The sequence below is a fragment of the Myxine glutinosa genome, chromosome 13 (assembly GCF_964187855.1).
Source record: "Myxine glutinosa chromosome 13, kmMyxGlut1.1, whole genome shotgun sequence".
NCBI classification, from domain to species: domain Eukaryota; kingdom Metazoa; phylum Chordata; class Myxini; order Myxiniformes; family Myxinidae; genus Myxine; species Myxine glutinosa.
This window is the reverse complement of record NC_136273.1, coordinates 47,060,517-47,085,889: the sequence shown is the minus strand read 5'-3', so window position 1 is coordinate 47,085,889 and position 25,373 is coordinate 47,060,517. Positions and strand designations below refer to the sequence as shown.

At 51.8% G+C, this 25,373-nt stretch overlaps 1 protein-coding gene across 13 annotated transcripts in view; it reads right to left on the bottom strand.

The window, feature by feature from the left end:
- LOC137438908 (nicotinamide/nicotinic acid mononucleotide adenylyltransferase 2) overlaps nt 1-25,373 on the bottom strand; it is a 141,319-nt gene that overhangs the window by 56,729 nt on the left and 59,217 nt on the right. For all 13 annotated transcript variants that reach the window (XM_068134378.2, XM_078767400.1, XM_078767403.1 and 10 more), the window contains one exon: nt 9,495-9,562. In XM_068134378.2, the coding sequence (XP_067990479.1) occupies nt 9,495-9,562 (68 nt within the window). The remainder of the gene's footprint in view (nt 1-9,494; nt 9,563-25,373) is intronic.

Here is a 25,373-nt window from a genome sequence, read left to right as displayed (position 1 = left end):
TAAAGAAGGTTGTTTCTGATCACTTTACAAAGTTATTTTCCAATGAGGAAGTGCAGGAGAGTGCAACGGAGCATTTTACAACGGAGCTGCCTCAGCTGAGAGATGAGCATGAAGTGAATCTTGGAACTCCATTGACATTACATGAGCTGGAACAGTCACTGATGTCTATGACTACGAGAACAGCACCAGGTCTGGATGGCCTCCCAGTGGAGTTTTATAGGACTTTCTGGACACTTGTAGGCCCTTGCTTGCTGGAGGTCCTTGAAGAAAGCATTGAAGGTGGTGAACTTCCTCTCAGCTGCCATAGAGCGGTGGTGACGCTCCTTCCGAAGAAATGAGATCCACAGCTCATCACGAGTTGGTGGCCTGTTTCGTTTGTATAAGTTGACTATAAGATTTTTGCGAAAGCATTGGCACGACGTTTATCTCCTTATTTAGAATACTAGGGCATGCCCGTACTATATCTATATCTAAAATTATATCCCCCCCTCTATTTACATGAAATGGTTTGGTTCATGAAATGTTTTGGTCCATTCGCAACGCCAAAGCGAACGGCGAACGCTTTACATGAAATGGTTTGGTTCATGAAATGTTTTGGTCCATTCGCAACGCCAAAGCGAACGGCGAACGGCTTGCGAGTACAGTGACAATCCCCCCGGGGTTTTAATTAGTTTTAAAACATAGTTTAACGCCAACATAGCGCCAACATAGTTTGAAAACGTGAAATAAATGAATACGCTCTCAAATGTGCCATCCGAGGCAGAGTGTGTTCGGCACGTTCGGCACACGCGATAGCTCGCTGCTCTCTGATTGGTTGAATCGTTTTTTGGACATAGCTCGGTAAGTAATTGTCCGATTAATATGAAACCTTGAAAAGGCACATCCTCGGGTCCCCAGCAATATACCTGGCAAGTTTAAAGTATATCGGACCCGTGGTTGTCGAGAAACAGCGGTCACAGACAAACAAACGTACAAACGTACAAACGTACAAACGTACAAACAAACACACAGAGATTACTGGAATTATAGATAGATTTCATACACTGTGATCAAGAGTTTTGTGTTATGGGTCGTCAGATGCATGGCAATATTTTTCTTGTTCGGGATCTACGGAATGTATGTAAAAGAGAAAATGAAGAAATTGGATTAATCTGTCTTGATCAGGAAAATGCTTTTGGTCGGGTGCACCACAGGTATTTATTTGGAGTTCTGGAAAAGTTTGGTCTCGGAAATGGTTTTGTTGCTTACATTAAACTGTTATACAGTCAAGTTTATTCATTATTTAAAGTCAATAATGAACTGATCCCACCTGTAAAGGTTGAGAGGGGGATTCGTCAGGGCTGCCCTCTGTCTGGTATTTTATATGCCTTGAGTATTGAACCCCTATTGATAGTGCTTCGGAAATCTCTAGAAGGCTTAAAAGTGTCGGTAGAGCATGAAGTGAAGGTATCGGCCGATGCAGATGACGTTTGTGTTTTGGTGAAAGATGCCAAAGACGTTGGATTGGTTGAAGAGAACTTGGAGCTATTTAACAAAGCGACGACAGCTATCGTAAATTGGGGAAAAAGCCCGGAATGTGGGTGGTGAATTCTTTGTGTAGTGTGCTTGATGGGGATTTAGTATTTGATTGGTAAAAAGTCAATTTTCCAACTGTGCTCGTCCCGGATTTTTCTCTGCCATTTGGTTTTCACGTGTTTCTGGTGTTTTGGGTGTGGTTTTGTACTTTTATAATAAAAGATGAAACAGTCTGTCTCTGTCTCTGTTTCTGTCTCTGTCTATATATATATATATATATATATATATATATATATATATATATATTACATACATGCAGTACCTATATATCCTCATCGGTTTTGGAAAAATAGGATAGCAGATGGAGTGTATAACAGTAAAGCATACTAGCAAAGGTACCAGATGTTGCCAGGCAATGCAGGTTCCCTCCTCCAACCCCACCCCTTCCCCTACTCCTCCATCCAACCCACCCTGGCCCCTCCCACGAGACTCCCTACCCCACCTTTACCCTCCTTCTTCCCCTCCATCCAAACACACCCCTCAATCCAAACTCCCCCCTTCCTCTTCAACCCATTCCCCTCGCTCTTCAAACACTACCCTCTTCCTTCCAGACTCCCAGCCTCCCTCCCTGAGAGGGGGCAGAGAGATAGAGGTAGGAGAGCAAGAGGGATGAGAGAGAGAGGGGGGGGGGGGGGAGAAGAGGTAGAGGGGAGTGAGGGGGGGATTCAGTTGAGGTCTGGAGAGAGAGTAGAGGAGGTGAGAGACAGGAGGGAGGGGGGAGGGAGAGAGAAAGAATGGGGGAAGAGAGAGAGAGAGAGAGAGAGAGGATGTGTGTGTGTGTGTGTGTGTGTGTGTGTGTGTGTGTGTGTGTGTGTTTTGATGTGTGGCAACAGGATGCATGCAGCAATAGCTGGTGTGGCACTTGCTTCCTGATACCCACAACAGTGATGGGGTCTAATCTCAATGTATAATATACATATCTATATTATAAAACAGGAGTGTCTGTCTGTTCGTCCGTCCCCAAACTACTCCCTCAGTTTTGGGGTTAGCCCCGCCAAACCTTCTGTGGTATGTTTTGGGATCCCAGCGGATGTTGTAAGGGAAGTAGGAGATTTCATAAATTCCTCAATAAAATTATGATTTTGAAATTGGCTCGATACCGAGCTGCCCCGAATCCGGAAGTGAACACATGACGAGAATGAGCTGGTTTGATAATATCTCAAAACAATCTTATTTTGTTATTGCATCAATTTATGATCGGAATGATGCTGTTTGGAATTGAGTGAATACAATTATGATTTTGAATTTCCAACCGTACGGAACTGCTCCATATCGAGATGTAACGTCAGCACGGATTTAAATATTTGTTTATGTCCCGAGTGTTGGTAAAAGTTTAATTTTTATATTAATGCCATTTTATTTTTGATTGGAGTTACGTTGTTTGGAATGAAAATAGAGATATTGAGTTCAAATGATGAGGAAATGATGTGAGGGTTTCTACTTTTAACCATGACATTCGTGGATCGCCATATGCAGATTCGCCATTGACCGGGGATAGAACCATTCAGATGGGGTACGTTTTCCATGCAAGTCCTTCATGAACCGGCTGTCCATGTCAGACGTGCGACTGAAGGTGGCACAGGAATGTATAATTTATTGGTTCCATGGTTTAGCATTCACCATTTCCACATTGTTTGTTTGCTTTCGGCTTCCCACCCGCGCATGGCATGGGTACCTCGCTAGTATATACTATTGTAGGAGCTATGCTCCACCGTAAATCGAAAGAATGGACGCGACAAAAAGCTGGAATTCGTCCGAGTTTCTTTATTATGTCAAATCATCTCGGGTACTCTGAAAAGCCCGTTTATCGGGCAGCAATATATATACACATTATCCCTGAGCGTTTGCCCGGGAAAGGCGAGAGGGGGCGCGCGCCCGGGCATCCCGGACGAGGCCTGGCAAGTCGAGAGCGGGCATGCCCGGGCGTCCTGGGCGAGCCCGGCATGGTGATCGCTCCGCGTCCTCGGTAGGTGCAAGGCGATTGTGTATACCCAGCGGTAGCCGCTACACACGTCCCCCCAGAATCGACTTGCACCGGCAGGGTCAATTTGAGGGGGGTCCTGATGACCCGGCCAAAACGACCCCTGGCGGGTGGTGGGGGGGGGGGGGGTCCGGTGTGGTGGTGGGCGGTCGAGTGGGGGGCACCGTGGACGGGGGGCGGCCTCGCCACGGCGGAAGGGCCAACCGTGGCGGTTGGTCGATGTCCACGTGCGCCGGCTTGAGGCGGTCCACCGCAATCCGGTCCGACCTGCCGCCGATGTCGATGACGAACGACTTGTCGTCCCGTCGCAGGACCTGGAAGGGCCGGAGTGGCCCCCGATGTGCGTCATGACGCACAAAAACGTACTCCGCTGTGCGAAGCGCTGGGGGGACGTAGGACTGGGGGTCACCGTGGTGGGACGTTGGCACGGGGGCAAACCGTTGGGCGGTCTCCTGGAGGTCCGAGCGCTGGTGAGCTGCGGACCAGGGACTGGTAGCGTCGGGCACGAATTCGCCCGGGACGCGTAGCGCCTGGCCGTAGACAAGCTCGGCGGTGGACGCCCGGAGGTCCTCGTTGGGGGCCGTGCGGAGGCCCAAAAGGACCCACGGCAGCCGGTCGGCCCAACCGCCGTCCTGAAGGCCAGCCATGAGCGCGGCCTTCATGGAGCGGTGGAATCGCTCGCACAACCCGTTGGCTTGGGGGTGGTAGGCCGTAGTACGGTGGAGCTTGACCCCCAGGTTGCGGGCGACCGCGCCCCACAGCTCGGAGGTGAACTGCGGTCCGCGGTCCGACGAGATGTCCGCCGGTGCGCCGCAGCGGGCGACCCAGGTGGCGATGAAAGCCTGCGCCACGTCGGTGGTGGTGGTGGAGACGAGGGGAACGGCCTCCGGCCACCTGGTGGTCCTGTCCACCATGGTGAGCAGGTGTGTGAAACCCCGTGATGGGGGGAGGGGGCCCACCAGGTCCACGTTGACGTGGTCGAAACGTCGTTCGGGCACGGTGAAAGGTGCCAGCGGGGGGCCTGGGTGTGTCGGTGGACCTTGGCCTGTTGGCATGCTGTGCAGGTGCTGGTCCAATCGCGGACGTCCCGTCGAAGGCCGTGCCAGACGAATGGCGCCGACATCAGCTTCTGGGAAGCTTTCCGGCCCGGGTGGGAAAGGCCGTGGAGGGAGGCGAAGATGCGGCGTTGCCAGGTAACTGGCACGATGGGGCGAGGCTGGCCTTGGGAGACGTCGCAGAGCAGGACAGTGTCCGCAAAGGGGATGTCGGCCAGGCGGAGGCCCGTGTCCGCCGCCCGGAGGGCTTGCACCGTGGTTTCGGTGGTTTGGTCCGCCGCCATAAGCGTGAAGTCCACGCCGAGGTGGACCGCATTCACGCTGGCCTGAGAAAGACAGTCGGCCACGGCGTTGTCTTTGCCGGCGACGTGCCGGATGTCCGTGGTAAACTCCGACACGGCGGAGAGGTGGCGCTGTTGGCGGGCCGACCACGGCTCCATGACCTTGGCCATTGCGTAAACCAACGCCTTGTGGTCGACGAACGCCGTGAAGGGTCGGCCCTCCAGGAGGTGGCGGAAATGGCGAATGGCCAGGTGTAGACCGAGGAGCTCACGGTCAAACGTGCTATATTTGAGCTCGTTCTGCCGGAGTTGCCGGCTGAAAAAAGCGAGTGGCTGCCAAACCCCGTTCACCCATTGCTCATGTACGGCGCCCACCGCGTAGTCGGAGGCATCCGTGGTGAGGGCGATGGGAGCGTTGAGCACCGGGTGAGCGAGCAGTGTTGCGTCGGCGAGGGCCCGCTTTGAGCTTTTAAAGGCCGCGTCCATTGCTGCGGACCAGACGACGTCGTGCTTGGCCGGCTTGCCCCGGAGGGCTTCGTAGAGGGGCCGCATGAGTTGAGCAGCGCGGGGCACGAAGCGGTGATAGAAATTCACCATTCCCAGGAATTCCTGCAGGGCCTTTATGGAGCGGAGACGCGGAAACGTGGTGATGGCCTCGACCTTGGTTGGCAGCGGCACGGCCCTGTTCTTGGTGATGTGGTGGCCCAAAAAATCAACGGCCGTCGTGCTGAAGTGGCATTTGGCCGGGTTGACGATGAGGCCGTGCTCACTGAGGTGCCCGAACAGTGTTCGGAGGTGGAGGAGGTGCTCGGCCCGGGACGTTCTGGCGACGAGGATGTCGTCCAGGTAAACGAAGAGGAACGGCAGGTCGCGCAGCACGCCGTCCATCAAGCGCTGGAACGCCTGAGCCGCGTTCTTGAGGCCAAACGGCATTCGCAGGAATTCGAATAAGCCGAACGGCGTGATGACGGCCGTTTTTGGGACGTCGGCCGCCCTGACAGGTACCTGGTGATATCTCCGTATTAAATCGATCTTTGAAAAAATGACCCGTCCTGCCAAACGGGCGGAGAAGTCTTGGATGTGCGGGATCAGATACCTGTCAGGGGTGGTAGCGTCGTTAAGGCGGCGGTCGTCGCCACATGGGCGCCAGCCGCCCCCTGGTTTTGGGACGATGTGTAGTGGCGAAGCCCACGTGCTATCGGAGCGCCGCACGATGCCGAGGTGTTCCAAAGCGCCGAACTCGGCTTTGGCCACGGCGAGCTTGGCTGGGTCGAGGCGGCGGGCTCTGGCGTAGACCGGCGGGCCCGTGGTTGGTATGTGGTGCTCGATCCCATGTCGTACTGCGACGGCCGAAAACGTCGGCCGCGTGAGGGCCGGGAACTCCGTGAGCAGGCGAGCAAACTCGTTCGCCGCCGGGAGGGCGCATGCCAGCTCGGTCAGAGCGGAGCTGCTCAATGTGCATGCCAGGGAGCTGAAGGTCTCGGCGTTGATGAGGCGACGCCGTTGGACGTCCACCAGCAGTCCGTGTGCGCAGAGGAAGTCGGCGCCTAGCAGAGCCATGGGCACGCTTGCGGTTACAAAAGTCCAATTAAAGCGTTGGCCGCCGAAGCAGAGGGTGACGTTGCGCGGGCCGAAGGTGCGGATGGCCGATCCGTTGGCCGCAACCAAGGAGGGGCCGCAAACAAGGAGGGGCCGCAAACCGCGGACTGCCTGTCCTGATCGGAGGCGGGTATGACGCTCAGTTGGGCGCCGGTGTCACACAGGAAGCGCCGTCCGGACGCTTTGTCCGTGATGAAAAGTAAGTTGCCCGTGTGGCCGGCGCTCATGGCTGGTAATGAACGCCGGCCCGGCCGTTTCCCGGCTTGCCGAAGGTGCACGGGGGTCGGCATGTCCGGGCCTTCTGTCCGAACCTGGCATGATAATAAGACCATGCCTGGTCAGGTGGAGGCTCCGGTCATCGTGCTGGAGGTGGTCGGCGTGGCGTAGCGGCCGCCAATTGCGTCGGCAGTTCGGTCGTCGACCGTGCCAGGTGCTCGGGCGCCATGGGCGTTGCTTCGGACGGCGGTGGGCTCCAGGTCGCTGCGCCAATGCGTTGGCCTGCCGCGGAGATCTTGTCGGCTTCCCTGGCGAGGGCGCGGGGATCCGTGATCGTCATGCTTGCTAGGGCGAGGCGTACCGGGCTAGGCAGCTGACGGAGGAACAGCTCCCGGAACAAGAATGCCGGAGAGTGCTCGCCGAGCAGCGAAAGCATGTAGTCCATTCGCTCGAACGGGCGCGTGTCGCCGAGCTCGGGCAGGTCGAGCAGGCGACGTGCGCGTTCCGCTGATGAGAGGGCGAAAGCGTCGAGGAGGAGCTTTTTAATCGCGTCGTATTTGTCAGCGGCTGGCGGGCTCTCGAGGAGGCTCAGGGCGCGGCTGGCGGGCTCTCGAGGAGGCTCACGGACAATATATATACACATTATCCTGGAGTGTTTGCCCGGGAAAGGCGAGAGGGGGCGTGCCCGGGTGTCCTGGACGAGGCCTGGCAAGTCGAGAGCGGGCATGCCCGGGCGTGCCCGGGCGTCCCGGACGAGGCCTGGCAAGTCGAGAGCGGGCATGCCCGGGCGTGCCCTGGCGGCCCGGACAAGGCCTGGCAAGTCGAGAGCGGGCATGCCCGGGCGTCCTGGGCGAGCCCGGCATGGTGATCTCTCCGCGTCCTCGGTAGGTGCAAGGCGATTGTGTATACCCAGCGGTAGCCGCTACACTATATATATATATACTCAAGTATACATAAGAAAATGTGTGTCTTTGTATTAAAAGAATAGAATATCCAGAAGGAACTTGGAAAAACTAGAAATCACCTGAAAATGCAGAGCCCGTCCATATCCGTTTGCATTCAGACATATTCTTCTGTATGCTAAACATGACAGAAACAGTTTAAAAATACAAGATAAAAATTGACGATTTTATGCAGCCTTGACCTTTGACCTTTAGATCTAAAAAAAAAAGTATTCAGCTTCTAGCTTTTGATTGAGGAACTAATTCTATGAAACAATATGCAAATTCTTAAAATTTCAGGTAAATTAGATGGAAATTAATGACTTTATGTGACTCTGACCTTTGACCTTTTGACAAAATTATTACTTTGCCTTCTCCATATTATCATAATAAGGTTTTGTAGAAAATTTGATGACAAAACTCAAATGGTAAATTGAAATTTCATGTCAATTGGATGAAAATTAATGATTTTATGTGATGCTGACCTTTGACCTTTTGACAAAATTAATACTTTGTCTTCTCCATATTATCATAATCGAGCTTTGTTGAAAATTTTATGACAAAACTAAAATGGTAAAAACAATGGGCCGGCCCGGACAGACACACAGAATTGATTGCAAAACCCCGTCTCCGCAGAGCGGGGGATGGGCTAAATATCCCTGATTGGATGACCTTTGAAGACAACTAATGTTGTGGACCTGCTCTTGGGAGGGATTTTGGGATTTAAGGTTCAAAAACTCGATGATAGACATCACTCAGATGATGATGAAGCAGTTACTCAACAAGCTGAAGGAACTCTTCATATCTCTTTGCTTTGTTTGTTCGATCACTTTACACTTTCGTTCTTTGCTAAGAGGGAGACCTGTGCTGTGTAGATATTATCGACTTCCGTGCACAAAATTTTGTCCTAATCATCATTGTAAAACTAGGACATCAGTCATTAAACGGTATAAACCAGTGTTAGGATGCAGTCATTGTAACACAACAGACTTTACTAAAATATCGATTTACTAATTATGAAAAAAGTTGGACACCTGCAGATTTGTTCAAAATCCGATCTGCCATATAAAACACAATGTCAGTTTGTGTGTTTGTACAGATGTCCGTCCCCCTCCATAAGGGTAGGTTTTAAAGGCCAATCTTTGAACACGAATGTGTGTTCACTATGATCTATTTTTGAGGATAAAACAAACTCGAAATTTTTTTCCATAAAAGAGTAATTATGATGTCTCTTCTATTTGGAAATGTAGACGGTGGCTTGCAAACCGAGCCTCAGGGGCGGTGTACATAAAGTAAAAAAAAAAACAAATACAAGGTGCAGGGAGGTGAAATTCGCTGCACATGATGTGCAACATGCGCAGAGTAAAACGAGTGTCCATTTACGTCCGTAGGATGTCTAATAAATAGGAAGATATAAGCACACCTGACACTAGGCCGAGGCTTCAGAATTTGGCACACTCACGAGGCTGCACCGTTGAAAAAACTGTTCCAACCTGTCATATTTGACGGGCTTTTTACTAGTAACCTGTAAAAGTGCAGAACATTATCACATGATGAGGCAATGACCGACTCGTATTATAAAACTGTTACTTGCAGCTCGTGTTGGTTGTCGAGGCACTTCAGAGTTCCATTATACGATGATGGTGGTGATTTTAGTGGTGGTGGAAATAAGGGGGTTAATTACAAAGCCTTACAAATTAATTACAAATTACAAATTACAAAGTTAATTACAACTACCTATAAATGCTCATAAAAACTGGAACCATTTATTTCCTGAACTGCAGATACTGAAGGAAGAGCAATGGGAAGAAAAGAGGTGTGCCGAAGGTGATCCGCCACACAATACCTGCTCTTTGTTGAGCTCACGAAGGATGTTTCCAGGTCTGAATCCATACCAACAACGATGATATTGTGCTGAAAAACAGTGCGAACAGGTTAGCGGAATGTATCGAAACGTCTTTACAACAGACACCTGCACAAAAACAAAACCTTTACAAAATGGGCGGAGTTTGTAGAGTTTGTTTTACCGGGAGCAGAGCTCAAGGAGCTTGTCCATTACGTGCGAAAGACAGGGACATCAGGACACGGTGGACACAATTTATGTGGTGCGTGGGATTGGAACCTTTTTTCCGGATCACAAGGTACATCCTCAAACACCGGCACTTCCTCTGAGAATAAAAAGCCAAAACGATTGACCTTAAGTGAATTTATGAAGTCGAGCCACATGCAGGTAGCTGGACATCTCGAGTCAGGCTGCCAGACTCTCTCTGGGATCATTTGGATTCTTCAGGCTTCCCACACCAGTCGTTTTGCACAAGAACAGGGAAGGTTTTCAAAGGTTCGAGATGAAGAACGGGATTTTTGAGAGCCGTGCCCAATGGGACGACCCAGAAATGCCTTCCTAACAATCCGTGATGTGTCCATCCATCAGGAACCGGGAGACCCGCCTCATCTGGAACGCATTTGCCAATCGTGGCCTGCCCGGCGCCGGCTGGGCCTCCGCACCGTAAAACGGTGACGAGGAAAGCGGGTCTGGAAATTATAAAATCTGTTGTAAAAATCACAACTACGTCACACGAGCACCAAAATGGGACCGTTGGCAGACAAAGACCAAATATACTTGAGGAAAACTTTTAAAATCCCTCTGCCCTGAGTTAAATTTTCACAAAGTCCCACTGATGCTGAATCGAGGGATAGACAACGCTCAACTCTCTGATAGAAACCCTGATGCTCCAATCTTGCACACCTCGGTTATTTGGCTGCGAGAGGGGATTGGGCCTGTGATCCTGCGCATTAAAATTACAATAGCAGGAAACATTGGACTTGGAAAAGTTGAAAATTAAAGTTGGCGCAATGCAAACGTGAGCCCAAAAATCGCAGCACAATAACAATACAAAGTGCTAATTAAGGAGATATTAACCTATACAGAGCGACAAATGATGCATCAATGTTACTTGTACAATGTACATACAAGGTAAGTTGGTGGGATGAAAGAAAGAAAAGTCAAAGGAAGTAGGGACCCAACATGCGTGGAAAGGGGATGCCTGGTGAAGTGGGAAGGGGATACCCATTCTAAGTGGGAAGGGGGTACCCATTCTAAGTGGGAAGGGGTATCCATTCTAAGTGGGAAGGGGGTACCCATTCTAAGTGGGAAGGGGGTACCCATTCTAAGTGGGAAGGGGTATCCATTCTAAGTGGGAAGGGGGTACCCATTCTAAGTGGGAAGGGGGTACCCATTCTAAGTGGGAAGGGGTATCCATTCTAAGTGGGAAGGGGGTACCCATTCTAAGTGGGAAGGGGGTACCCATTCTAAGTGGGAAGGGGGTACCCATTCTAAGTGGGAAGGGGTATCCATTCTAAGTGGGAAGGGGGTACCCATTCTAAGTGGGAAGGGGGTACCCATTCTAAGTGGGAAGGGGGTACCCATTCTAAGTGGGAAGGGGGTACCCATTCTAAATAGGAAGGGGTATCCATTCTAAGTGGGAAGGGGGTACCCATTCTAAGTGGGAAGGGGGTACCCATTCTAAGTGAGAAGGGCGTACCCATTCTAAGTGGGAAGCGGGTACTCATTCTAAGTGGGAAGGGGGTACCCATTCCAAGTGGGAAGCGGGTACCCATTCTAAGTGGGAAGGGGTATCCATTCTAAGTGAGAAGGGGGTACCCATTTTAAGTGGGAAGGGGGTTCTCATTGTAAGTGGGAAGGGGGTACCCATTCTAAGTGGGAAGGGGTATCCATTCTAAGTGGGAAGGGGGTACCCATTCTAAGTGGGAAGGGGGTACCCATTCTAAGTGGGAAGGGGTATCCAGTCCAAGTGGGAAGCGGGTACCCATTCTAAGTCGGAAGGGGGTACCCATTCTAAGTGGGAAGGGGGTACCCATTCTAAGTGGGAAGGGGGTACCCATTCTAAGTAGGAAGGGGGTACCCATTCTAAGTGGGAAGGGGGTACCCATTCTAAGTGGGAATGGGGTACCCATTCTAAGTGGGAAGGGGGTACCCATTCTAGGGTGGGAAGGGGGTACCCATTCTAAGTGGGAAGGGGGTACCCATTCTAAGTGGGAAGGGGGTACCCATTCTAAGTGGGAAGGGGGTACCCATTCTAAGTGGGAAGGGGGTACCCATTCTAAGTGGGAAGGGGGTACCCATTCTAAGTTGGAAGGGGTATCCAGTACAAGTGGGAAGGGGGTACCCATTCTAAGTGGGAAGGGGGTACCCATTCTAAGATGGAGGGGTATCCAGTACAAGTGGGAAGGGGGTACCCATTCCAAGTTGGAAGGGGTACCCATTCTAAGTGGGAAGGGGGTACTCATTCTAAGTGGGAAGGGGATACCCATTCTAAGTGGGAAGGGGGTACCCATTCCAAGTTGGAAGGGGTACCCATTCTAAGTGGGAAGGGGGTACTCATTCTAAGTGGGAAGGGGATACCCATTCTAAGTGGGAAGCGGGTACCCATTCTAAGTGGGAAGGGGGTACCCATTCTAAGTTGGAAGGGGTACCCATTCTCAGTGGGAAGGGGGTACCCATTCTAAGTGGGAAGCGGGTACCCATTCTAAGTGGGAAGGGGGTACCCATTCTAAGTGGGAATGGGGTACCCCTTCTAAGTGGGAAGGGGGTACCCATTCTAAGTGGGAAGCGGTTACCCATTCTAAGTGGGAAGGGGGTACCCATTCAAAGTGGGAAGGGGGTACCCATTCTAAGTGGGAAGGGGGTACCCATTCAAAGTGGGAAGGGGGTACCCATCCTAATTGGGAAGGGGGTACCCATTCTAAGTGGGAAGGAGGTACCCATTCTAAGTGGGAAGGGGGTACCCATTCTAAGTGGGAAGCGGTTACCCATTCTAAGTGGGAAGGGGGTACCCATTCTAAGTGGGAAGGGGATACCCATTCTAAGTGGGAAGGGGGTACCCATTCTAAGTGGGAAGCGGTTACCCATTCTAAGTGGGAAGGGGGTACCCATTCAAAGTGGGAAGGGGGTACCCATCCTAATTGGGAAGGGGGTACCCATTCTAAGTTGGAAGGAGGTACTCATTCTAAGTGAGAAGGGGGTACCCATTCTAAGTGGGAAGGGGATACCCATTCTAAGTGGGAAGGGGGTACTCATTCTAAGTTGGAAGGGGTACTCATTCTAAGTGGGAAGGGGGTACCCATTCTAAGTGGGAAGCGGTTACCCATTCTAAGTGGGAAGGGGGTACCCATTCAAAGTGGGAAGGGGGTACCCATCCTAATTGGGAAGGGGGTACCCATTCTAAGTTGGAAGGAGGTACTCATTCTAAGTGAGAAGGGGGTACCCATTCTAAGTGAGAAGGGCGTACCCATTCTAAGTGGGAAGGGGGTACTCATTCTAAGTGGGAAGGGGGTACCCATTCCAAGTGGGAAGTGGGTACCCATTCTAAGTGGGAAGGGGTACCCATTCTAAGTGGGAAGGTGGTACCCATTCTAAGTGGGAAGGGGGTACCCATTCTAAGTTGGAATGGGTATCCAGTACAAGTGGGAAGGGGGTACCCATTCTAAGTGGGAAGGGGGTACCCATTCTAAGTGGGAAGGGGGTACCCATTCTAAGTTGGAAGGGGTATCCAGTAGAAGTGGGAAGGGGGTACCCATTCTAAGTGGGAAGGGGGTACCCATTCTAAGATGGAGGGGTATCCAGTTCAAGTGGGAAGGGGGTACCCATTCCAAGTTGGAAGGGGTACCCATTCTAAGTGGGAAGGGGGTACCCATTCGAAGTAGGAAGGGGGTACCCATTCTAAGTGGGAAGCGGGTACCCATTCTAAGTGGGAAGGGGGTACCCATTCTAAGTTGGAAGGGGTATCCAGTACAAGTGGGAAGGGGGTACCCATTCTAAGTGGGAAGGGGGTACCCATTCTAAGTGGGAAGGGGATACCCATTCTAAGTGGGAAGCAGGTACCCATTCTAAGTGGGAAGGGGGTACCCATTCTAAGTTGGAAGGGGTATCCAGTACAAGTGGGAAGCGGGTACCCATTCTAAGTGGGAAGGGGGTACCCATTCTAAGTTGGAAGGGGTATCCGGTACAAGTGGGAAGGGGGTACCCATTCTAAGTTGGAAGGGGTACACATTCTCAGTGGGAAGGGGGTACCCATTCTAAGTGGGAAGTGGGTACCCATTCTAAGTGGGAAGGGGGTACCCATTCTAAGTGGGAAGGGGGTACCCCTTCTAAGTTGAAAGGGGGTACTCATTCTAAGTGAGAAGGGGGTACCCATTCTAAGTGGGAAGGGGATACCCATTCTAAGTGGGAAGGGGGTACCCATTCTAAGTGGGAAGCAGGTACCCATTCTAAGTGGGAAGGGGGTACCCATTCAAAGTGGGAAGGGGGTACCCATCCTAATTGGGAAGGGGGTACCCATTCTAAGTGAGAAGGGCATACCCATTCTAAGTGGGAAGGAGGTACTCATTCTAAGTGAGAAGGGGGTACCCATTCTAAGTTGAAAGGGGGTACTCATTCTAAGTGAGAAGGGGGTATCCAGTACAAGTGGGAAGGGGGTACCCATTCCAGGTTGGAAGGGGTACCCATTCTAAGTGGGAAGGGGGTACCCATTCTAAGGAGGAAGGGGGTACCCATTCTAAGTGGGAAGCGGGTACCCATTCTAAGTGGGAACGGGGTACCCATTCTAAGTTGGAAGGGGTATCCAGTACAAGTGGGAAGGGGGTACCCATTCTAAGTGGGAAGGGGGTACCCATTCTAAGTGGGAAGGGGATACCCATTCTAAGTGGGAAGCAGGTACCCATTCTAAGTGGGAAGGGGGTATCCATTCTAAGTTGGAAGGGGTATCCAGTACAAGTGGGAAGCGGGTACCCATTCTAAGTGGGAAGGGGGTACCCATTCTAAGTTGGAAGGGGTATCCGGTACAAGTGGGAAGGGGGTACCCATTCTAAGTTGGAAGGGGTACCCATTCTCAGTGGGAAGGGGGTACCCATTCTAAGTGGGAAGTGGGTACCCATTCTAAGTGGGAAGGGGGTACCCATTCTAAGTGGGAAGGGGGTACCCCTTCTAAGTTGAAAGGGGGTACTCATTCTAAGTGAGAAGGGGGTACCCATTCTAAGTGGGAAGGGGATACCCATTCTAAGTGGGAAGGGGGTACCCATTCTAAGTGGGAAGCAGGTACCCATTCTAAGTGGGAAGGGGGTACCCATTCAAAGTGGGAAGGGGGTACCCATCCTAATTGGGAAGGGGGTACCCATTCTAAGTTGGAAGGAGGTACTCATTCTAAGTGAGAAGGGGGTACCCATTCTAAGTGAGAAGGGCGTACCCATTCTAAGTGGGAAGGGGGTACCCATTCCAAGTGGGAAGCGGGTACCCATTCTAAGTGGGAAGGGGGTTCTCATTGTAAGTGGGAAGGGGGTACCCATTCTAAGTGGGAAGGGGTATCCATTCTAAGTGGGAAGGGGGTACCCATTCTAAGTGGGAAGGGGGTACCCATTCTAAGTGGGAAGGGGTATCCAGTCCAAGTGGGAAGCGGGTACCCATTCTAAGTGGGAAGGGGGTACCCATTCTAAGTGGGAAGGGGGTACCCATTCTAAGTGGGAAGGGGGTACCCATTCTAAGTGGGAATGGGGTACCCATTCTAAGTGGGAAGGGGGTACCCATTCTAAGTGGGAAGCGGGTACCCATTCTAAGTGGGAAGGGGGTACCCATTCTAAGTTGGAAGGGGTATCCAGTACAAGTCGGAAGGGGGTACCCATTCTAGGGTGGGAAGGGGGTACCCATTCTAAGTGGGAAGGGGGTACCCATTCTAAGTGGGAAGGGGGTACCCATTCTAAGTGGGAAGGGGGTACCCATTCTAAGTGAGAATGGGGTACCCATTCTAAGTGGGAAGGGGGTACCCATTCTAAGTGGGAAGCGGGTACCCATTCTAAGTGGGAAGGGGGTACCCATTCTAAGTGGGAAGGGGGTACCCATTCTAAGTGGGAAGGGGGTACCCATTCTAAGTGGGAAGGGGGTACCAATTCTAAGTTGGAAGGGGTATCCAGTACAAGTGGGAAGGGGGTACCCATTCTAAGTGGGAAGGGGGTACCCATTCTAAGATGGAGGGGTATCCAGTACAAGTGGGAAGGGGGTACCCATTCCAAGTTGGAAGGGGTACCCATTCTAAGTGGGAAGGGGGTACTCATTCTAAGTGGGAAGGGGATACCCATTCTAAGTGGGAAGGGGGTACCCATTCCAAGTGGGAAGGGGTACCCATTCTAAGTGGGAAGGGGGTACTCATTCTAAGTGGGAAGGGGATACCCATTCTAAGTGGGAAGCGGGTACCCATTCTAAGTGGGAAGGGGGTACCCGTTCTAAGTGGGAAGCGGGTACCCATTCTAAGTGGGAAGGGGGTACCCATTCTAAGTTGGAAGGGGTACCCATTCTCAGTGGGAAGGGGGTACCCATTCTAAGTGGGAAGCGGGTACCCATTCTAAGTGGGAAGGGGGTACCCATTCTAAGTGGGAATGGGGTACCCCTTCTAAGTTGAAAGGGGGTACTCATTCTAAGTGAGAAGGGGGTACCCATTCTAAGTGGGAAGGGGATACCCATTCTAAGTGGGAAGGGGGTACCCATTCTAAGTGGGAAGCGGTTACCCATTCTAAGTGGGAAGGGGGTACCCATTCAAAGTGGGAAGGGGGTACCCATCCTAATTGGGAAGGGGGTACCCATTCTAAGTTGGAAGGAGGTACTCATTCTAAGTGAGAAGGGGGTACCCATTCTAAGTGAGAAGGGCGTACCCATTCTAAGTGGGAAGGGGGTACTCATTCTAAGTGGGAAGGGGGTACCCATTCCAAGTGGGAAGTGGGTACCCATTCTAAGTGGGAAGGGGTACCCATTCTAAGTGGGAAGGTGGTACGCATTCTAAGTGGGAAGGGGGTACCCATTCTAAGTTGGAATGGGTATCCAGTACAAGTGGGAAGGGGGTACCCATTCTAAGTGGGAAGGGGGTACCCATTCTAAGTTGGAAGGGGTATCCAGTGCAAGTGGGAAGCGGGTACCCATTCTAAGTGGGAAGGGGGTACCCATTCTAAGTGGGAAGGGGGTACCCATTCTAAGCTGGAAGGGGTATCCGGTACAAGTGGGAAGGGGGTACCCATTCTAAGAGGGAAGGTGGTACCCATTCTAAGTTGGAAGGGGGTACCCATTCTAAGTGGGAAGGGGGTACCCATTCTAAGTGGGAAGGGGGTACCCATTCTAAGTGGGAAGGGGGTACCCATTCTAAGTGGGAAGGGGGTACCCATTCTAAGTGGGAAGGGGATACCCATTCTAAGTGGGAAGGGGGTACCCATTCTAAGTGGGAAGGGGGTAGCCATTCTAAGTGGGAAGCGGGTACCCATTCTAAGTGGGAAGGGGGTACCCATTCTAAGTGGGAAGGGGGTACCCATTCTAAGTGGGAAGGGGGTACCCATTCTAAGTTGGAAGGGGTATCCAGTACAAGTGGGAAGGGGGTACCCATTCTAAGTGGGAAGGGGGTACCCATTCTAAGATGGAGGGGTATCCAGTACAAGTGGGAAGGGGGTACCCATTCCAAGTTGGAAGGGGTACCCATTCTAAGTGGGAAGGGGGTACCCATTCGAAGTAGGAAGGGGGTACCCATTCTAAGTGGGAAGCGGGTACCCATTCTAAGTGGGAAGGGGGTACCCATTCTAAGTTGGAAGGGGTATCCAGTACAAGTGGGAAGGGGGTACCCATTCTAAGTGGGAAGGGGGTACCCATTCTAAGTGGGAAGGGGATACCCATTCTAAGTGGGAAGCAGGTACCCATTCTAAGTGGGAAGGGGGTACCCATTCTAAGTTGGAAGGGGTATCCAGTACAAGTGGGAAGCGGGTACCCATTCTAAGTGGGAAGGGGGTACCCATTCTAAGTTGGAAGGGGTATCCGGTACAAGTGGGAAGGGGGTACCCATTCTAAGTTGGAAGGGGTACACATTCTCAGTGGGAAGGGGGTACCCATTCTAAGTGGGAAGTGGGTACCCATTCTAAGTGGGAAGGGGGTACCCATTCTAAGTGGGAAGGGGGTACCCCTTCTAAGTTGAAAGGGGGTACTCATTCTAAGTGAGAAGGGGGTACCCATTCTAAGTGGGAAGGGGATACCCATTCTAAGTGGGAAGTGGGTACCCATTCTAAGTGGGAAGGGGGTACCCATTCAAAGTGGGAAGGGGGTACCCATCCTAATTGGGAAGGGGGTACCCATTCTAAGTGAGAAGGGTGTACCCATTCTAAGTGGGAAGGAGGTACTCATTCTAAGTGAGAAGGGGGTACCCATTCTAAGTGAGAAGGGCATACCCATTCTAAGTGGGAAGGGGGTACCCATTCCAAGTGGGAAGCGGGTACCCATTCTAAGTGGGAAGGGGTACCCATTCTAAGTGGGAAGGTTTGTACCCATTCTAAGTGGGAAGGGGGTACTCATTGTAAGTGGGAAGGGGGGTACCCATTCTAAGTGGGAAGCAGTTACCCATTCGAAGTGGGAAGGGGTATCCATTCTAAGTGGGAATGGGGTACCCATTCTAAGTGGGAAGGGGGTACGCATTCTAAGTGGGAAGGGGTATCCAGTCCAAGTGGGAAGCGGGTACCCATTCTAAGTCGGAAGGGGGTACCCATTCTAAGTGGGAAGGGGGTACCCATTCTAAGTTGGAAAGGGTATCCAGTACAAGTGGGAAGGGGGTACCCATTCTAAGTGGGAAGGGGGTACCCATTCTAAGTTGGAAGGGGTATCCAGTACAAGTGGGAAGCAGGTACCCATTCTAAGTGGGAAGGGGGTACCCATTCTAAGTGGGAAGGGGTATCCAGTACAAGTGGGAAGGGGGTACCCATTCTAAGAGGGAAGGTGGTACCCATTCTAAAGTTGGAAGGGGGTACCCATTCTAAGTGGGAAGGGGGTACCCATTCTAAGTGGGAAGGGGGTACCCATTCTAAGTGGGAAGGGGGTACCCATTCTAAGTGGGAAGGGGGTACCCATTCTAAGTGGGAAGTGGGTACCCATTATATGTGGGAAGAGGGTACCCATTCTAAGTGGGAAGGGGGTACCAATTCTAAGTGGGAAGGGGGTACCCATTCTAAGTTGGAAGGGGGTACCCTTTCTAAGTGGGAAGGGGGTACCCATTCTAAGTGGGAAGCGGGTACCCATTCTATGTGGGAAGGGGGTACCCATTGTAAGTGGGAAGGGGGTACCCATTCTAAGTTGGAAGGGTATCCAGTACAAGTGGGAAGGGGGTACTCATTCTAAGTGAGAAGGGGGTACCTATTCTAAGTGGGAAGGGGGTACCCATTCTAAGTGGGAAGGGGGTACCCATTCTAAGTGGGAAGGGGGTACCCATTCTAAGTGGAAGGGGGTACCCATTCTAAGTGGGAAGGGGGTACCCATTCAAAGTGGGAAGGGGGTACCCATTCTAAGTGGGAAGCGGGTACCCATTCTATGTGGGAAGGGGGTACCCATTGTAAGTGGGAAGGGGGTATTCATTCTAAGTGGGAAGGGGGTACCCATTCTAAGTTGGAAGGGGTATCCAGTACAAGTGGGAAGGGGGTACCCATTCTAAGTGGGAAGGGGGTACCCATTCTAAGATGGAGGGGTATCCAGTACAAGTGGGAAGGGGGTACCCAATCCAAGTTGGAAGGGGTACCCATTCTAAGTGGGAAGGGGGTACCCATTCTAAGTGGGAAGGGGGTACCCATTCCAAGTGGGAAGCGGGTACCCATTCTAAGTGGTAAGGGGGTACCCATTCTAAGTGGGAAGGGGGTACCCATTCTAAGTGGGAAGGGGTATCCAGTCCAAGTGGGAAGCGGGTACCCATTCTAAGTCGGAAGGGGGTACCCATTCTAAGTGGGAAGGGGGTACCCATTCTAAGTTGGAAGGGGTATCCAGTACAAGTGGGAAGGGGGTACCCATTCTAAGTGGGAAGAGGGTACCCATTCTAAGTTGGAAGGGGTATCCAGTACAAGTGGGAAGCAGGTACCCATTCTAAGTGGGAAGGGGGTACCCATTCTAAGTGGGAAGGGGTATCCAGTACAAGTGGGAAGGGGGTACCCATTCTAAGAGGGAAGGTGGTACCCATTCTAAGTTGGAAGGGGGTACCCATTCTAAGTGGGAAGGGGGTACCCATTCTAAGTGGGAAGGGGGTACCCATTCTAAGTGGGAAGGGGGTACCCATTCTAAGTGGGAAGGGGGTACCCATTCTAAGTGGGAAGTGGGTACCCATTATATGTGGGAAGAGGGTACCCATTCTAAGTGGGAAGGGGGTACCAATTCTAAGTGGGAAGGGGGTACCCATTCTAAGTTGGAAGGGGGTACCCTTTCTAAGTGGGAAGGGGGTACCCATTCTAAGTGGGAAGCGGGTACCCTTCTATGTGGGAAGGGGGGTACCCATTGTAAGTGGGAAGGGGGTATTCATTCTAAGTGGGAAGGGGGTACCCATTCTAAGTTGGAAGGGGTATCCAGTACAAGTGGGAAGGGGGGTACTCATTCTAAGTGAGAAGGGGGTACCTATTCTAAGTGGAAGGGGGTACCCATTCTAAGTGGGAAGGGGGTACCCATTCTAAGTGGGAAGGGGGTACCCATTCTAAGTGGGAAGGGGGTACCCATTCTAAGTGGGAAGGGGGTACCCATTCAAAGTGGGAAGGGGGTACCCATTCTAAGTGGGAAGGGGGTACCCATTCTAAGTGGGAAGCGGGTACCCATTCTATGTGGGAAGGGGGTACCCATTGTAAGTGGGAAGGGGGTATTCATTCTAAGTGGGAAGGGGGTACCCATTCTAAGTTGGAAGGGGTATCCAGTACAAGTGGGAAGGGGGTACCCATTCTAAGATGGAGGGGTATCCAGTACAAGTGGGAAGGGGGTACCCAATCCAAGTTGGAAGGGGTACCCATTCTAAGTGGGAAGGGGGTACCCATTCTAAGTAGGAAGGGGGTACCCATTCTAAGTGGGAAGCGGGTACCCATTCTAAGTGGGAAGGGGGTACCCATTCTAAGTTGGAAGGGGTATCCAGTACAAGTGGGAAGGGGGTACCCATTCTAAGTGGGAAGGGGGTACCCATTCTAAGTGGGAAGGGGATACCCATTCTAAGTGGGAAGCAGGTACCCATTCTAAGTGGGAAGGGGGTACCCATTCTAAGTTGGAAGGGGTATCCAGTACAAGTGGGAAGCGGGTACCCATTCTAAGTGGGAAGGGGGTACCCATTCTAAGTTGGAAGGGGTATCCGGTACAAGTGGGAAGGGGGTACCCATTCTAAGTTGGAAGGGGTACCCATTCTCAGTGGGAAGGGGGTACCCATTCTAAGTGGGAAGTGGGTACCCATTCTAAGTGGGAAGGGGGTACCCATTCTAAGTGGGAAGGGGGTACCCCTTCTAAGTTGAAAGGGGGTACTCATTCTAAGTGAGAAGGGGGTACCCATTCTAAGTGGGAAGGGGATACCCATTCTAAGTGGGAAGGGGGTACCCATTCTAAGTGGGAAGCAGGTACCCATTCTAAGTGGGAAGGGGGTACCCATTCAAAGTGGGAAGGGGGTACCCATCCTAATTGGGAAGGGGGTACCCATTCTAAGTTGGAAGGAGGTACTCATTCTAAGTGAGAAGGGGGTACCCATTCTAAGTGAGAAGGGCGTACCCATTCTAAGTGGGAAGGGGGTACCCATTCCAAGTGGGAAGCGGGTACCCATTCTAAGTGGGAAGGGGTACCCATTCTAAGTGGGAAGGTGGTACCCATTCTAAGTGGGAAGGGGGTTCTCATTGTAAGTGGGAAGGGGGTACCCATTCTAAGTGGGAAGCAGGTACCCATTCTAAGTGGGAAGGGGTATCCATTCTAAGTGGGAAGGGGGTACCCATTCTAAGTGGGAAGGGGGTACCCATTCTAAGTGGGAAGGGGTATCCAGTCCAAGTGGGAAGCGGGTACCCATTCTAAGTCGGAAGGGGGTACCCATTCTAAGTGGGAAGGGGGTACCCATTCTAAGTGGGAAGTGGGTACCCATTCTAAGTGGGAAGGGGGTACCCATTCTAAGTGGGAAGGGGGTACCCCTTCTAAGTTGAAAGGGGGTACTCATTCTAAGTGAGAAGGGGGTACCCATTCTAAGTGGGAAGGGGATACCCATTCTAAGTGGGAAGTGGGTACCCATTCTAAGTGGGAAGGGGGTACCCATTCAAAGTGGGAAGGGGGTACCCATCCTAATTGGGAAGGGGGTACCCATTCTAAGTGAGAAGGGTGTACCCATTCTAAGTGGGAAGGAGGTACTCATTCTAAGTGAGAAGGGGGTACCCATTCTAAGTGAGAAGGGCATACCCATTCTAAGTGGGAAGGGGGTACCCATTCCAAGTGGGAAGCGGGTACCCATTCTAAGTGGGAAGGGGTACCCATTCTAAGTGGGAAGGTTTGTACCCATTCTAAGTGGGAAGGGGGTACTCATTGTAAGTGGGAAGGGGGTACCCATTCTAAGTGGGAAGCAGTTACCCATTCGAAGTGGGAAGGGGTATCCATTCTAAGTGGGAATGGGGTACCCATTCTAAGTGGGAAGGGGGTACGCATTCTAAGTGGGAAGGGGTATCCAGTCCAAGTGGGAAGCGGGTACCCATTCTAAGTCGGAAGGGGGTACCCATTCTAAGTGGGAAGGGGGTACCCATTCTAAGTTGGAAAGGGTATCCAGTACAAGTGGGAAGGGGGTACCCATTCTAAGTGGGAAGGGGGTACCCATTCTAAGTTGGAAGGGGTATCCAGTACAAGTGGGAAGCAGGTACCCATTCTAAGTGGGAAGGGGGTACCCATTCTAAGTGGGAAGGGGTATCCAGTACAAGTGGGAAGGGGGTACCCATTCTAAGAGGGAAGGTGGTACCCATTCTAAGTTGGAAGGGGGTACCCATTCTAAGTGGGAAGGGGGTACCCATTCTAAGTGGGAAGGGGGTACCCATTCTAAGTGGGAAGGGGGTACCCATTCTAAGTGGGAAGGGGGTACCCATTCTAAGTGGGAAGTGGGTACCCATTATATGTGGGAAGAGGGTACCCATTCTAAGTGGGAAGGGGGTACCAATTCTAAGTGGGAAGGGGGTACCCATTCTAAGTTGGAAGGGGGTACCCTTTCTAAGTGGGAAGGGGGTACCCATTCTAAGTGGGAAGCGGGTACCCATTCTATGTGGGAAGGGGGTACCCATTGTAAGTGGGAAGGGGGTATTCATTCTAAGTGGGAAGGGGGTACCCATTCTAAGTTGGAAGGGGTATCCAGTACAAGTGGGAAGGGGGTACTCATTCTAAGTGAGAAGGGGGTACCTATTCTAAGTGGGAAGGGGGTACCCATTCTAAGTGGGAAGGGGGTACCCATTCTAAGTGGGAAGGGGGTACCCATTCTAAGTGGGAAGGGGGTACCCATTCTAAGTGGGAAGGGGGTACCCATTCAAAGTGGGAAGGGGGTACCCATTCTAAGTGGGAAGGGGGTACCCATTCTAAGTGGGAAGCGGGTACCCATTCTATGTGGGAAGGGGGTACCCATTGTAAGTGGGAAGGGGGTATTCATTCTAAGTGGGAAGGGGGTACCCATTCTAAGTTGGAAGGGGTATCCAGTACAAGTGGGAAGGGGGTACCCATTCTAAGTGGGAAGGGGGTACCCATTCTAAGATGGAGGGGTATCCAGTACAAGTGGGAAGGGGGTACCCAATCCAAGTTGGAAGGGGTACCCATTCTAAGTGGGAAGGGGGTACCCATTCTAAGTGGGAAGGGGGTACCCATTCCAAGTGGGAAGCGGGTACCCATTCTAAGTGGGAAGGGGTACCCATTCTAAGTGGGAAGGTGGTACCCATTCTAAGTGGGAAGGGGGTACTCATTGTAAGTGGGAAGGGGGTACCCATTCTAAGTGGGAAGCAGTTACCCATTCGAAGTGGGAAGGGGTATCCATTCTAAGTGGTAAGGGGGTACCCATTCTAAGTGGGAAGGGGGTACCCATTCTAAGTGGGAAGGGGTATCCAGTCCAAGTGGGAAGCGGGTACCCATTCTAAGTCGGAAGGGGGTACCCATTCTAAGTGGGAAGGGGGTACCCATTCTAAGTTGGAAGGGGTATCCAGTACAAGTGGGAAGGGGGTACCCATTCTAAGTGGGAAGAGGGTACCCATTCTAAGTTGGAAGGGGTATCCAGTACAAGTGGGAAGCAGGTACCCATTCTAAGTGGGAAGGGGGTACCCATTCTAAGTGGGAAGGGGTATCCAGTACAAGTGGGAAGGGGGTACCCATTCTAAGTTGGAAGGGGGTACCCATTCTAAGTGGGAAGGGGGTACCCATTCTAAGTGGGAAGGGGGTACCCATTCTAAGTGGGAAGGGGGTACCCATTCTAAGTGGGAAGGGGGTACCCATTCTAAGTGGGAAGTGGGTACCCATTATATGTGGGAAGAGGGTACCCATTCTAAGTGGGAAGGGGGTACCAATTCTAAGTGGGAAGGGGGTACCCATTCTAAGTTGGAAGGGGGTACCCTTTCTAAGTGGGAAGGGGGTACCCATTCTAAGTGGGAAGCGGGTACCCATTCTATGTGGGAAGGGGGTACCCATTGTAAGTGGGAAGGGGGTATTCATTTTAAGTGGGAAGGGGGTACCCATTCTAAGTTGGAAGGGGTATCCAGTACAAGTGGGAAGGGGGTACTCATTCTAAGTGAGAAGGGGGTACCTATTCTAAGTGGGAAGGGGGTACCCATTCTAAGTGGGAAGGGGGTACCCATTCTAAGTGGGAAGGGGGTACCCATTCTAAGTGGGAAGGGGGTACCCATTCTAAGTGGGAAGGGGGTACCCATTCAAAGTGGGAAGGGGGTACCCATTCTAAGTGGGAAGGGGGTACCCATTCTAAGTGGGAAGCGGGTACCCATTCTATGTGGGAAGGGGGTACCCATTGTAAGTGGGAAGGGGGTATTCATTCTAAGTGGGAAGGGGGTACCCATTCTAAGTTGGAAGGGGTATCCAGTACAAGTGGGAAGGGGGTACCCATTCTAAGATGGAGGGGTATCCAGTACAAGTGGGAAGGGGGTACCCAATCCAAGTTGGAAGGGGTACCCATTCTAAGTGGGAAGGGGGTACCCATTCTAAGTAGGAAGGGGGTACCCATTCTAAGTGGGAAGCGGGTACCCATTCTAAGTGGGAAGGGGGTACCCATTCTAAGTTGGAAGGGGTATCCAGTACAAGTGGGAAGGGGGTACCCATTCTAAGTGGGAAGGGGGTACCCATTCTAAGTGGGAAGGGGATACCCATTCTAAGTGGGAAGCAGGTACCCATTCTAAGTGGGAAGGGGGTACCCATTCTAAGTTGGAAGGGGTATCCAGTACAAGTGGGAAGCGGGTACCCATTCTAAGTGGGAAGGGGGTACCCATTCTAAGTTGGAAGGGGTATCCGGTACAAGTGGGAAGGGGGTACCCATTCTAAGTTGGAAGGGGTACCCATTCTCAGTGGGAAGGGGGTACCCATTCTAAGTGGGAAGTGAGTACCCATTCTAAGTGGGAAGGGGGTACCCATTCTAAGTGGGAAGGGGGTACCCCTTCTAAGTTGAAAGGGGGTACTCATTCTAAGTGAGAAGGGGGTACCCATTCTAAGTGGGAAGGGGATACCCATTCTAAGTGGGAAGGGGGTACCCATTCTAAGTGGGAAGCAGGTACCCATTCTAAGTGGGAAGGGGGTACCCATTCAAAGTGGGAAGGGGGTACCCATCCTAATTGGGAAGGGGGTACCCATTCTAAGTTGGAAGGAGGTACTCATTCTAAGTGAGAAGGGGGTACCCATTCTAAGTGAGAAGGGCGT